At 47.1% G+C, this 14341-nt stretch overlaps 1 protein-coding gene across 1 annotated transcript in view; it reads left to right on the forward strand.

Moving 5' to 3' along the window:
* Positions 1-3556: 3556 nt before the first annotated feature.
* Positions 3557-14341, forward strand: part of Dna2 (DNA replication helicase/nuclease 2) — a 28549-nt gene continuing 17764 nt past the window's right edge. Inside the window, exons 1-4 of the mRNA XM_036167930.1 lie at positions 3557-3642; positions 6312-6494; positions 7941-8124; positions 11412-11557. Coding sequence (XP_036023823.1) covers positions 3557-3642; positions 6312-6494; positions 7941-8124; positions 11412-11557 — 599 coding nt within the window. The remainder of the gene's footprint in view (positions 3643-6311; positions 6495-7940; positions 8125-11411; positions 11558-14341) is intronic.

The following is a 14341-nucleotide window of genomic DNA, read 5'->3' on the forward strand; positions in this document are numbered from 1 at the left end:
TCAGGGTCTCTCTCGCCTGTCTTGCTAGATAAGTGCTCTACCTCTGAACTACATCTCCAGAATCTGACCTTGTGTAGTGTTATTAAAGTCAGCAGACTTGGTTTAATTGCAGTGGATTGAGAATTGAATATTTAAGTTCTGGGAAACAAAGCTAGCAACAAAGTATGTTCTTGTTATGTTTCTTCTCAGAGTTCTGCTCCAGTTGATAAAAGGACACCTTTTCCTTATTGATTCGAAAAGTTTTTATTTTTATTTCCCTCTCTTTGAGGATTGAATCTAGGACCTTGTACATGCCAGTCAAGTGGTATACCTACCACTGAGCTACATCCTCAGCTCTCTTCATTTCTAATACAATTAGTGTTGTCTTCAAAAGGAGAGACTTAATCAGGTTTTGTTCAAATGCTTTTACCAGGTATTTTGATTTTCATGAGTTTAAAACAAAACAAAAAACACTGTATTTCTCAAAGGCAGTAATAATGAAAATTAAATATCTTTGCTCTTAAAGGAGAGTAGCATTGTAGATGTTTGTTTTAAATCACTTGATGTGTACTAGAAAATTTAAGTGGACCAAGAGTATAGCTGAAGCAATGTTTCCAAGATACTATGTCAATATACAAGTTCTTCCATGTACAGTGAGTTTAGTGTGTCATACTCCTAAGTGTAAATAGAGACCTCGCCTTGATCATTACATTTTAAAGAAAGTTGTTTAGAATATAAGAATCCTGATCATTGTGTTTAGAGCACTTTTTCTCTTTTGTTGTGAGCATGACAAATGGAGTAGCGGCGGTGACCGTCTGTCTGTCTGTCTGTAGAGGTGGGGCTTTGTAGAGCTGATGTGAGTTATAAGACTTTAAATATAAGCTGCTAAGGTTATTTCTGCATTTTTTTCCACATAAAGTTTTTTTCATATCTTGGTAAAAATTGGATGAATTAGTTTCATTTGTATAATCTTTACTTTAAAAATGAACATGTACTTTGTGACTTGAAGTGTACTGGGAGTGGGGATACATCTGTTTATAAAGCTCTTTTGTATATTTTCATTTCTGGACCACACTGTAGCTAATTATTTCATTTAATCTTAAGGTAATTTAAACCTATAAAATAAATATCTCAGTTATATTATCAATAAAAGATAACTGAAAATATTTTTTAAAATAAGAAATTGCATTCTATGTCTGTTATAGAATTCATAAGATATTAAAAGTAATTTTTTATCCTTGTTTTGATGTTTGTTTTCTTTTTAATTTATTTATCATCTGTGGAACCTGAGATCGACCTGAAGGCTTTGCACATGCTAGGTACACACTTTACCACTGAACTGGGTCCCCAGCCAGCTCTATTTATTTATTGTTTTATTTAATATTATTTTGTGTGTATGAGTGTTTTGCTGGCATGTATGTCTGTGCCCCACAGACATGCCTGACATACCCAAGGAGGTCAGAAGCAAGACATTGGATCCCCTGGAACTGGATTATAGGTTCTTGTCAGCTGGCATGTGGGTGCTGAGTATTGAATTGGAGCCCCCTGGAAGAGCAACCAGTGTTCTTAACTATGGGCCATCTCTCCAGATCCTTATTTTCTCTCTCTCTCTCTCTCTCTCTCTCTCTCTTTCCTTTCTTCCTTCTTTCCTTCTTCCTTCCTTTCTCTCTCTCTCTCTCTCTCTCTCTCTCTCTTTCCTTTCTTCCTTCTTTCCTTCTTCCTTCCTTTCTCTCTCTCTCTCTCTCTCTCTCTCTCTCTCTCTCTCTTTCTTTTTTTGAAACAGTCTCTTTATGTAACCCAAGCGGCCTGAAACTCAAAATCTTCCTGCCTCAGCCTCTCCTGTGCTGGGGTTGCAAGTATGTGCCACTGCTGGGGTTGGGGATTTAGCTCAGTGGTAGAGCGCTTGCCTAGCAAGTGCAAGGCCCTGGGTTCGGTCCTCAGCTCTGGCAAAAAAAAAAAAAAAAAGTATATGCCACTGCATCAGGCCAATACCTTTCTTTCTAATATTTGCATTATTATTATTATTATTTTTCAAACATTCATATCATCATCATCAATTATTTATTTTGGTTTTCTTTTCTTTTCTTTTTTGAGCTGAGGATCGAACCCAGGGCCTTGTGCTTGCTAGGCAAGCATTCTACCACTGAGCTAAATCCCCAATGTTTATTTTGGTTTTCTTGAGACAGGGTTTCTCAGTGTAGCCCTGGCTGTCCTAGAACTCATTGTGTAGACCAGGGTGCCCTCAAACTCACAAAGTTAAAGGCGTTTGCCTCACCGCCCAGCTTTAAATGTCTGCATTATTGAAGGGAAAATGTTAAATATGAAATAATCAGAATGATAGGGCTGGGGAGATGGTTCAGGCGACAAACAGCTATGTAACCTACTTTCAGATTCCTAGCTCCACATAACAGCCAGGTTTAGTCATAGACCCTGTCCCATAAAATAAAATGAAGAGCCATAGGAGGCACCCAGTGTCGAACCCCTGGTCTCCCCCCACTCCCCACACACACATACAGGCATGCGCACACACATGCTCAGAAATCGGAGTGGAAGAACGTTAAAATTAAAATGGCTTTTTTTTTTTTTCCTCGAGACTGGTTTTTCTCCGTGTAGTTTTGGAGCCTGTCCTGGATCTTGCTCTGTAGCCCAGGCTGGCCTCGAACTCACAGAGATCCGCCTGCCTCTGCCTCCCGAGTGCTGGGATTAAAGGCGTGCGCCACCACCGCCCAGCTAGATTTATCTTTTTAAAAGATTTATTTTGCGTGTGTGTGTGTGTGTGTGTGTGTGTGTGTGTGTGTGCGCCTGTGAGTATGTATGTGCACTATGTGCATGAGTGTGCCTTTGGAGGCCAGGGGAGGGCATCAGATCCTCTGGGAAGCATCCAGGTGTGGGAGTGGAAGCTCAACCCAAGTCCTCTGCAAGAGCAGCAGATACTCTTTTTTTTTTTCTTCTTGAGCTGAGGATCGAACCCAGGGCCTTGCACAAGCGCTCTACCACTGAGCTAAGTCCCCAACCCCAGCAGATGCTTTAACCACTGGGCCAACTCATCTCTCCAGCCGTGTGGGGGGGAGTGGGGTGCGGCGGGGTGTTGGTGTTGGCCCTCCCACCACCATGTGGGCTCCAGAAACCTGGGATCGGCAGGCCTAGTCACTGTCCCCCTTTGCAGCGGAACCCTCTGGCTCGCTCGGAAATGAAAAGGGGGCGCGGTGCTCACTGCCGACCGAGCCCGGGGATGATGGATTGATGACTCGTGAGAGTTGCAAACGTTTTCTTAAGCTGGGCATGCTGATCACCGCCCTCGAAAGCCGGAGACGGCCTGGGACGCTTGAGACGCTGTCCCCAAACCTAAAACACGGTGCGCGCGAGCCCGGCAGGCCACCCCAGGCACCCCAGGGGCGGGGAGGTGGGAAAGCGGCTCCGGTCCTGCGCCGAGCTTCCCGGCACCGAGAGCGCGGGAGCCGCTGGCGCGCGGGGCCCCTCCTGCGCAGGCGCACAGCGTCGGCGCGTCTCGGGCGCCGCGGGGTCCAGGCGCCGGGGCCGCCTCTCGTAGCCCCTTCTCCCGGCGGTCCTGGCGGGGATGGAGCCGCTGGACGACCTGGACCTGCTGCAGCTGCTGGAGGAGGAGGAGGGCGGCGGAGCGGAGGCCGCGCCGCGGGCGGAAGTGTGAGTGAGCGGGCGGGAGGGCGGGCGGGCGGGCGGCGCGAGGTCTGAACGCGGGCGGACCGGCGCAGCCTTCCCTGGTTTTAGCCGAAGGGTTTGCATGTTAATTTGGAGCTGGTCTTGTGTAGCCCAGGCTGGCCTTGAACTCGCTCTTTTCCACACCACAGCTCACCAGTGTCGTAAATACATTGCATTTTATTTACTCTTTTCATTTGAGTGCGTTGACCCCGCTGGCGGAGGCCGGAGAAGCACCTGTGGGAGTTCTTTCCTTGCACGTGGGACCGCGGGAGCGAACTCCCGTCTTGCAAGCAGGCCCGGTCATATTATTAATTTACGTGTGTGTGTGCATGTGTCTGGTTTTAGAGGCATCTCCTGGAGCTGGAGTTAGAGGCCGTTGTGAGCTGTCCGATGCGGGTTCTGGGATTTGAACTCAGGTCCTTTCTGCAAAAACAATATGTGTTCCTAACCACTGAGCCGTCTCTCCAGCCCAGTGTAACTTTTAGGAGCTCCTGTAGGCGTCACCGCCTACCTCAGGAAACCCTTGGTGTGAGGCTAATTAGGGGTGTTCAGTGATACATTTCCAAAACAATGGGTTGTGCAGCCAGCTGGAGTGATTGGTAGGGGAAGGAGGAAGGCATTTATTTATTTATTTATTTTTAGATTTTTCGAGGCAGGGTTTCTCTGTGCAAAAGGCCTAGTTGTCCTTTTAAAACTCACTCTGTACCCCAGGCTGGCCTCAATCACACAGAGATCCACCTGCCTCTGCCTCCCCAGTGCTGGGATTAAAGGCTTGAGCCACCACTCTCTACATTGTCTGGGAGGTCCCGGAATTTGTTTTGTAGACCACTCTGGTCTTGAATGCACAGAGATCCTCTTGCCTCTACCTCCAGAGGCTGGGATCAAAGGTGTTATCCAGCATGCCCGGTAGCATTTGATGTTTTAACCAGAGAGTGTAGGTGACTTGTTAGGGTTATGGAAACTGGACCAGAAAGATGTAAGAAGAAAAGGGGTGTCACTTTAAAGAGTAGTTTGCATGGTTTCAGTATTGTGAAGCTGATCCGGTCAATCTAAATACACATAAGAAACTCCTGAGTTATTGTACAGAGCTCCTCTGGCGGGTAGTAGCCCAGCTTTCTACTGGGATGTGATGGTTGGCTCAGAAGCTGCTGTTAATGACTCCAGCTACTCAGGGGGCCTTGGAGTGCTTGAGACCCAGAGTTGAGACCAGCCTTGGCATAAACAGAGACCCTTTCCTGGGAAGCCGAGGGGGAGTTTGCTTCCTTTACAAGGAGAGGGAGGCTAGGGCCTCTTCCTGCATCTGTAGTATGTTGGACTAGCTTTCTTTAGTGGCGCTGGAGGAACCAACACCTGGTATGCAGTAGGCCTAAGCCTTCTGATGCTGTAAAGATTAGGATGATTGTCAGCTCCCAGCAGGAATTGCAGTGAACCCCCAATACTGCTCTCTCTCTCCAAACGCCCCTCTTTCTTTCAAGCAGTAATGGGGATGAGGCACAGGCTGGCAAACAGGTCCTATGCCACTGAACCGTGTCCTGCCCAGCATATCAGTTATTTGGAAAAGTGTTCAACGTTGTACTTTGTGTAGGCTTTCAGCGGTAGTAGAAACCTGTCCCGATATTTTCCAGGTTCTGGGTTTTAGGGTAGCCCAGGCTAGCCTTGAATTGAGATGTGTAGCCCAGCCCAGGATGGCCTTGACCACTTCCTAAGTGTTAGTTCTGTTGATGATGTTTATACAGGGGCACATTTTGTAGATAAGGCTTGTGTGGTAAGAGGCAGGATTGGGCCCCAGAGCCCCAAGAGAAAGAAAAACAACAGACAGCCATGTGGGTGACGGATGTCCAGTCCACGTAGTTGTGAGAGTTGGCCAAGCTGTTGGGTACTCTCCCATTTGTGAAGACTGACCATATCTGCCCTGCAAACAGCCCTGCCCCCAGACTCATAACCATTACTGTCTACTAGTTAAAAATGCCAATCACGGGCTGGGGATTTAGCTCAGTGGTAGAGCGCTTTCCTAGCAAGTGCAAAGCCCTGAGTTCGATCCTCAGCTCGATCCAATCACAATATATGTAGCCACATATAGAGGACAAAGCCAGGAATGTATAAGAGCACAGTCCTGTGCTATTGGGAGCTCTCTAGCCTGTGGTATTGACCCTCTAGAGATAGACTGCTTCCTTACAGCAACTTGGGTATCTCACTCTTTGGTTTGATCTCTTGCAGTACTCAGGTTTGTGGGAGTCCCCCTGCCTCAGCCTCCCAAGCTTACAGGTTTGAGCCATCACGTGCAGTTCGCTTATTATTTCGTGTATGTTTTAAAAGGAGGGAAGTCACTTTTTGTTTTGAAATGGTGCTTCATGTAGTCCAGGCTAGCCCAAACTCCCTGTGTATCTAAGAATGACCTGGTTCTGCCTGTCTTCCCAAGTGCTGGAGTTACAGGCATGAGCCCCCAGGCTTTGGATGTGTTTGGCAAGCACTCTTCCCCACCGAGCCTCAGCCCTGGTCTTTATAACAGGAATTCTTCCCCCATGTGCCTTTGTGCAGTTTAAGGTTTTCAGAAGAAAAAAAAAAAAAAAAAAACAAAAAAAACTAGAAAATTGGCTTCCAGATAGTCCAGTCAACAGGCTCTGATAGGGTGGTTCTTACATTTCCACTTTTAGAGTTCAGAAGAAGGTGGAAGCGTTCTTCCCTAAGACGGTTCTGAGCCGAGGAGAGGATAACCGGTACCTGGTGCTAGCTGTCGAGACTGGACAGAATGAGAGAGGGGATGAAGAAAAACGCCTGGTCATCACGGCGTCTCGGGAAGGAGAGCACCAAGAGCTGTGCATCCTGAGGAATGGCTGGTGAGCGGCTCCTGACTTTGAGCAATGATTTGGTGGTCTGGTGGTGCTTTGATTTTGCTTGCTTTCTGATAGAGGATTAATTATGTAAAAGGAGGTAGAGATAGTTCAAGAGTAACCATGCCTGCCACCAAAACTGACCACCAGAGTTTGGTGCCTGGGACCCACATAGTGGAAGAAGAGGACTGACAGACCCCCCACCCAACACGTGCACACACAGACATATGTTAAACCGGCGGCGGCGGCGCACGCCTGTAATCCCAGCACTCGGGAGGCAGAGGCAGGCGGATCTCTGTGAGTTCGAGGCCAGCCTAGTCTACAGAGGGAGTTCCAAAACAGCCAAGGCTACACAGAGAAACCCTGTCTCAGGGAAAAAAAAAATATGTTAAAAAAAAACAAAGAATAATTCTTTTTTTTGAGACAGGGTTTCTCTGTGTAGCTTTGGAACCTGTCCTGGAACTCACTCTGTAGACCGGGCTGGCCTCGAACTCAGAGAGATCCACCTGCCTCTGCCTCCCGAGTGCTGGGATTACAGGCGTGCGCCACCACCGCCCAGCACAAGAATAATTCTTAAGGGAGGGAAAAAGGACGGTTAACCTTCTTGGCTCAGTGGTTAAGAGCGCTTGATGCTTTTGCAGAGGTCCTGGGTTTGTTTCCCAGTGCAGCTCACAAACTTCCTGTAACTCCAGGGATCTGAGACTCTCTGGCCTCCTTGGGCACTGCATATCTGTGGTGCCCATACCATCAAGCACATGCATATACACCTAAATAAAATGATAATAAAACATTTTAAGACACGAGGAAGATTGGCTGGCTTATTGAAAGTGTGGCCTTTGCTCCAGCATCTTAGTTCTTATGTGCTCCAAATTGACAATTTGATCTTAATTAAAAAAAAAATTTATTTAAAAATCAAAAAAGCCCTTTTGTGTTATGTGTCTGACTGTTTTGCCTGCATGTATGGATGTTCATACACCATGGGTGTGCCCAGTACCCGTGGAGGCCAGAAGAGGGTTTTGGTTCCCCTGGACTTGGAGTTACAGACGCTTGTGAGCTGCAGTGTGGATGCTGGGAACTGAATAGGGTCTTCTGCAAGGGCAGGTAGTGCTCTTAACCACAGAGCTGTCCCTTTAGTCCCCCCACTTAAATGAGGTTTAGAAATAGTTATTCGAGCCGGGTGGTGGTGGCGCATGCCTTTGATCCCAGCACTCGGGAGGCAGAGCCAGGCGGATCTCTGTGAGTTCAAGGCCAGCCTCTGGACTACCAAGTGAGTTCCAGGAGAGGTGCAAAGCTACACAAGGAAACCCTGTCTCACAAAACAAAAACGAAAACAAAAACAAAAACAAAAAAAAGAAGTAGTTATTCGTGAGACGGAAGACTCAGTGCTTCTGGGTGTGTTTACCTGTGGGAACCTGGATTGCACGTCTCTGCTTCAACCTTGCCTTTTCTCAGGTGTTCGGTCCCAGTGGAGCCAGGGGACATCGTTCACCTGGAGGGGAACTGCACATCTGAGACGTGGATAATAGATGACGGCTTTGGGTATTTTATTCTGTACCCAGACATGCTGATCTCTGGCACAAGTGTGGCCAGTAGTATTCGGTGTGTAAGAAGAGCTGTCCTGAGCGAGACTTTCAGGGTAAGTGACTTCCGTGTGTTTCCACGGTGCTTTCCTCTGCTGTGTGTGGGGTGGAATCCAAGGCCTTACTCTGCCGCTGGGATCGTCTCCAGCCCTGCGGGAACCTTTCTCCCTCACTCTTCAGTCCTCTGCGGCTGCCCTCACAGAGGGCCAACGCGCCGAGAGCATTGTGTGATTGCCCAATGTCGTGTACCCGGTAACTGCGGTGTTGTGATTCAGACCAGGCATCCGGTCCTTCGAACTGAATTTTATTGAGCATTTAATAGCAATGCTTATCTCTGAGAGTGCATGACTACATCCAGCCCCCCAGCCCCCCACCATTTTTTTCTTCTTAAGCTCAAGGACATTTTTTTTTAGATTGAAAAGAAAAATTCGGGGTGGCGGGGGAGGCAAGCTGTCAGTAGCTTCCCAGAAGGAGGGAGAGAGAAAGCCATACTGTTTGAGTTCGGCCAGCGTGGGGGTCAGCCACATGCTAGGCAAGCAGCCACCAGATGGGGTAAGGAACTTGAGGAAACGTGGCACGCAGAGTGTTACAAAGTGTTACAAACGGCATGAGGAGACAGAGATGGAATAAGAGAGTGGTGGCGCTCGCCTTTGATCCGGGCCAGCCTGGTCTACAGAGTGAGTTCCAGGACAGCCTGGGTTACACAGAGAAACAAACAAAAATCCCCAGAACAGAAGAAGAGGAAAAGGTATGTTTCTGCGGGTAATTCAGAGAAGCGAGGGAACCCGTGAAGCTGTGCATTATCTTAGTAGGCTTCTGCCTTTGAAATACATGTTTATTAATTCTTTGAGAATTTCATGCAGCGTACTTGATCATCTTTATTCCTCCTAGCTCTGCCTTTTTTCCCCCCTTTTCCTTTAATGACCCGCCAGGTCCAGTTTGTGCTCTCCTGTCCTTCTACCCCCGGGTACAAAGCCATCAGTGGGGGCTGGAGAGATGGCTCAGAGGTGAAGAGCACTGACTGCTCTTCCAGAGGTCCTGAGTTCAATTCCCAGCAACCACCATCTGTAATGAGATCTGGTGCCCTCTTCTGGCCTGCAGCCATGCATGCTGTATACATAATAAATAAATCTTTAAAACAACAACAACAACAACAAAAATAAAGCCATCAGTGGAACTCGGTCAACCTATGGAGAGCCACACCGCTAAGGAAAACTGATTCCCCCTTCCCCAGAAGCCATCCACTGCCAATGTCTCCTCACTAGGGGAGGGGGCTCATGAGTTCCAGTCACCTTTTAAGCGAGGGCACAGTGAGACCACTGAACGGGACTACCCCGTGGGTAGAAAGGAAGGTTTGTTTGGGGCATTTTCAAAGCTGCCTTGGCTGTCTCGGAGGATGGCACCGGGGCTGGGTGAGCAAGAGAGTAGCAGGAAGCTGGGAAAGTCTTGGTCGTTCTAAAGAGGCAGGTGTTGGGGCAGGAGGAAGCTTGTCCGCTCAGGAACGGCCTGAAGGGGGTGGGGGGCGTTTGTGAGCCAGAAGAGCCTGGGAGCTACCTGGTGACTGTGGTTTGTGTTACAGGATGTGTTGTTGATGGGGACTGGATGCCCCTTGCTGAAAGTAGGCAGCTGTAGGGGTAGATAGAGGGGGCAATGACTCTTCCTGAAAAACAGAAACCTGATTCACAAGCTTTTGAGGAATGCTGATTTTAGGCTTTTGTTTATCTGCTAGCAACCCTTCTACTCACCTGGTCAGAGTCCAGCCTGAGCTGAGTCCAGACTGTCACTAAGACATTGTCCCTGACACTGACATTTTGGGGGCCCACTTTGGACCTAACACGCCTCCATGCTTGAATGTTTACTGCCTTGACCTTGTGCAAGCAACCACAACTGCTGTGAATTCGTAGGTGGTCTGGAACTCTTTGTAGACCAGGCTGGCCCGATCCTCACCGAGGCCCACCTGCTCTGCCTCCCAAATGTTAGGATTAAAGCCTGGTACCACCTGCACTTCCTTGCATCTGGCTATTTTTGTTTGTGCTGGAGGAGGTTTTACTGTGTAGCCCTGGCTGTCCTAGAACTTGCTCTGTAGACCAGGCTGCCCTTGAACTCACAGAGATCCGCCTGGCTCTCCCTCCTGAGTCCTGGGATTAAAGACACATCTGGCTGTTTATGATGTAGGTTCCAGGAACTGAACTCAAGTCAGTAGGTTTGTGGGTAAGCACTTTTACCAGCTGAACCATCTTGCTAGCCATGAATAATGTTTTCATGCATTCATTCATTCATTTATTCATTGATTTTCCTTCCTTTGGTTTTTGAGACTAAGTTTCTCTGTGTAGCTTTGGAGCCTGTCCTGGATCTCACTCTGTACCCCAGGCTGGCCTCAAACTCACAGAGATACACCCACCTCTGCCTCTGAGTGCTGGAATTAAAGGTATGTGCCACCACCACCTGGCTATTCCCCCTGCCCCTCCTCCCTGGGTTTCTCTGTGTAGCTTTGTGCCTCTCCTGGATCTTGCTCTGTAGACCAGGCTGACCTGGAACTCACAGAGATCCACCTGCCTCTGCCTCCCGAGTGCTGGGATTAAAGGCGTTTGCCACCACTGCCCGGCCCTGGCTATTTTTTGTATTTTATATTTGGGTAGATTATTAAATAATAGTAGTAAAAATGTTAAACCTTTGAAAATAGCTTAGATTTTTACATAGTGATTTTAATTTTTTTTTCAGCATGGAAATACTGATTTCAAAAGACTTACACAAGAGTTGAGATAATTCTAAATAGAAAATTAAAGGCACTTAATTCTTTCCACTAGAATAAAGTGTTTGTGGAGTGTGGTAGCCACAGTATTACCTCTAGCTCCAAGCCAAGCTAGGTCACTGAGCCCTGGACTAGATTGCCTACACAGCAAGACTCTGCCTTGGGAGAGACCAGTGGATAGGGGTAGGGTACAGGGAAGGAATGAGTTGCTCACAACCCCCTATCCATCCGTCTAGTCTCAGGGGATCCAATGCCCTCCTCTTACCTCCAGGGGCACCAAGTACGAAAGTGGTTTACAGACATACATGCAGACAAAACACCCATACCCAGGAAAATGAATTAACTAAAACATCAACAACAATTAATCCCAGCACTTGGGAGGCAGAGCCAGGCGGATCTACAGGGCGAGATCCAGGACAGGTACCAAAACTACACAGAGAAACCCTGTCTCGAAAAACTAAACCAACCAAACAAAAAAACAACAAAAACCCTTGCCAGTGTATTGACATTTGTCTTAGTTCATGTTGGCTTCATATTGTATAATCATCGTGTGAATGTATTGTGGGATGAAATGTGCATATGTTTTCATAGGTCTCTGATCCAGCCACTCGCCAGATGCTGATTGGTACGATTCTCCACGAGGTCTTTCAAAAAGCCGTAAGTGAGAGCTTTGCCCCAGAAAAGCTGCAAGAACTTGCTTCTCAAACTGTCCAAGAGATAAGGCATTTGAAGGAAATGTAAGTAACTGAGAAGAACTGCAGCTGCAGCCTCATCCTGCAACTAACTTCTTGCCCAGAATTCAGGTTTCTAGAAGGAGACCCTTCGGTGTGAGTTAGCATAGCCCAAGTTCAGCCATGCTGCTCACAGTGCCCTGTGGTGTCTCCACGGGGACTCTTGGGTAACATTACTGAAGTACCTACCCTACATATGTGTTCAAGGACGGAGTCTGTGCTACACGGATTCCTCAGCTGTCCTTACAGACTGACACAAGGAGCAGTGTATGGGTTTGGAAGCAGGTCGTGGGAGTGTTCACATCCACCTTTGCCAGTTTAACGACTTTAATAAGTCTAAAAAGGGTGATATCTTTGCAGACTTTTGTGGCTCCCCTACCCAAAGATTGGCCTGTTCGGGAGGCAGAGGCAGGCAGATCTAAAAATCCTGAGGCCAGCCTGGACTACATATTGACTTCTAAATCAGCCAAGGCTATACAGTGAGACCCTGTCTCAATAAAATAATAATAATAATACACTCTCAAAAACAGGTGAACTGCTTCGAGTGAGGAAGAAAAGGCTGCAGAGATGGCCAGTGCGGTTAAGAGCACTGGCTGCTCTTGCAGGTGTTAGTTTGGTTCCCAGCACCCATATCTGTGACTACAGCTGCAAGGGATCCGACACCCTTCGATGGCTCTAAGGATGCTGCCTCCTGAGTGTTGGGATTAAAGTTACACACCCCACACTCAGCTTCCACTTTACATTTTGAGACAAGATCTCTCGCTGAATTGTGGAGCTGGAGGGTGTGGCTAGGCTGACTGGTCAGTGTCCTCCAGAGATCCAAACTCAGGCCCTCAGGTTTTGGGGCAAACACTTTACTGCCTGAGCCTTCACCCTAGCCTCTGCACCCACCCCACTCACGGTCTTTGAGACAGGATCTGGCCATGTAGCTTAGGCTGGTCTCTAGTTTTGTCTTATTAGGGTTTCTATTGTGAAGAGACACCATGACCACGGCAACTCTCATAAGGAAAACATTGAATTGGGGTGGCTCGCTTACAGTTTCAGAGATTCAGTCCATGATCATCATGGCGGGGAGCATGGTACCATGCAGGCAGACATGGCGCTGGAGCAGTAGCTGAGAGCCTACATCTTGCAGGCAACAGGAAATGGACTGAGACACTAGGTGGTATCCTAAGCATAGGAAACCTCAAAGCCCACCCCTACAGTGATACACTTCCTCCAACAAGGTCACACCCACTCCAACAAAGCCACACCCCCTAATAGTACCATTCCCTATGAGATTATGAATTGCATTCAAACTACCACAAGCTTGCTGTTCTTCTGTTTTAGCTACCATGCCTGGTTTTATGCTGGGGGATTGAACCCAGGACTTTCTGTGTGCTGGTTAAGCACTCTACCACCTGAACTACATCTCCACAGAAGATTTTTTTTTTTTTGAGCTGAGGATCGAACCCAGGGCCTTGTGTTTGCTAGGCAAGCGCTCTACCACTGAGCTAAATCCCCAACCGGAAGATTTTGTTTGTTTTCCAGAGCTGAGGACTGAACCCAGGCACTTGCTAGGCAAGCGCTGTACCACTGAGCTAAATCCCCAACCCCCAGATGACTTTTTTTTTCTTTTTTCTTTTTTTTTTTTCTTTCCCCAGCTGGCCTAGAACTTACTGTGTAGACTCACAGAGACCCATCTGCCAGCCTTGTGTGAGCAAAGGTAAAGGGTTATTTGACCCCAGGAGTTTGAGTCCAGTCTGGGTAATACAGAAAGACCTTATTTTGTTTATTTATTTTTGAATTTAATTTTATGTGTATGGGTGTTTTATTTACACATTTGCACCATGTGTATGCAGTGCCGGTGGAGGCCAGATGAGGGCATCAGGTGTCCTGAAACAAGTTATAGGTGCTTGTTAACTGTTATGTATAGAGGTTCTGGTAACTGAACCAGGTCCTCTGCAAGAGCAGCCAGTGCTCTTAACTGCTGGACCATCTCTCCACACCCACATGTCTACTCTATTGCTTGCTTTAGGAACAGCATCTTCTATAGTTTTGGTTTTTGTTGTTGGTTTTGTTGTTGTTGTTTGTTTGTTTGTTTTTAATTTCAGAAGTGTAATTGGGATCAACCATTTTGATTACAACTGACGTGTGGATGAAACTGGAACAGATAAACATGAACTTAGATGTCAAGTCATGGTTAATTGTATTTTTTTTTTCAATTGGGGTAAAACATAACATAGAAGTTACCATCTTAGCCAGACCTAGTTCATGCTTGTGTGTCTGCATTCAGGAAGCTGAATCAGGAGACTTCTGGGTGGGGAAAAAAAGAACACATTTTGACTATTTTTCTTTTTAAAAAGTTTTAAACTTCATTTTTTAAATTATTATTGGGGGTGTGCAGATGTGCCTCTGTGTGCATGCGGAGGTCAGAATTCACTTATTTGTGAATCACTTATTTCCCACCTCTACATGAATCTGGGGACGGAAATTAGGTCGACTGGTTTGCACAGCAAGCTCTCCCCTGCTGAGCCATCTCCTGGCTCCATTTCACTCTGTGTTTGCCTGCTTTAGCACCGTCTTGATAGTAGGTGTGTGCTACCAAGCCACAGTTAACACCTCTTAAAAAAAAACAAACCAAGCTGGGCTCAACCCCAGAGACTTAAACATGCAGAGTATTTCTGAACCTGTGAATATTTTATGGTTGAGCTGTATTCTGTTATGTTTGTACCACATTTGGAAACATCTATTTATTAGCCTGTTTCAATATTATTTTCATATATTTGATTGATTTTTTTTCAAGACAGA

This window comes from Onychomys torridus, chromosome 18, assembly GCF_903995425.1.
Source record: "Onychomys torridus chromosome 18, mOncTor1.1, whole genome shotgun sequence".
In the NCBI taxonomy this organism is placed as follows: Eukaryota; Metazoa; Chordata; class Mammalia; order Rodentia; family Cricetidae; genus Onychomys; species Onychomys torridus.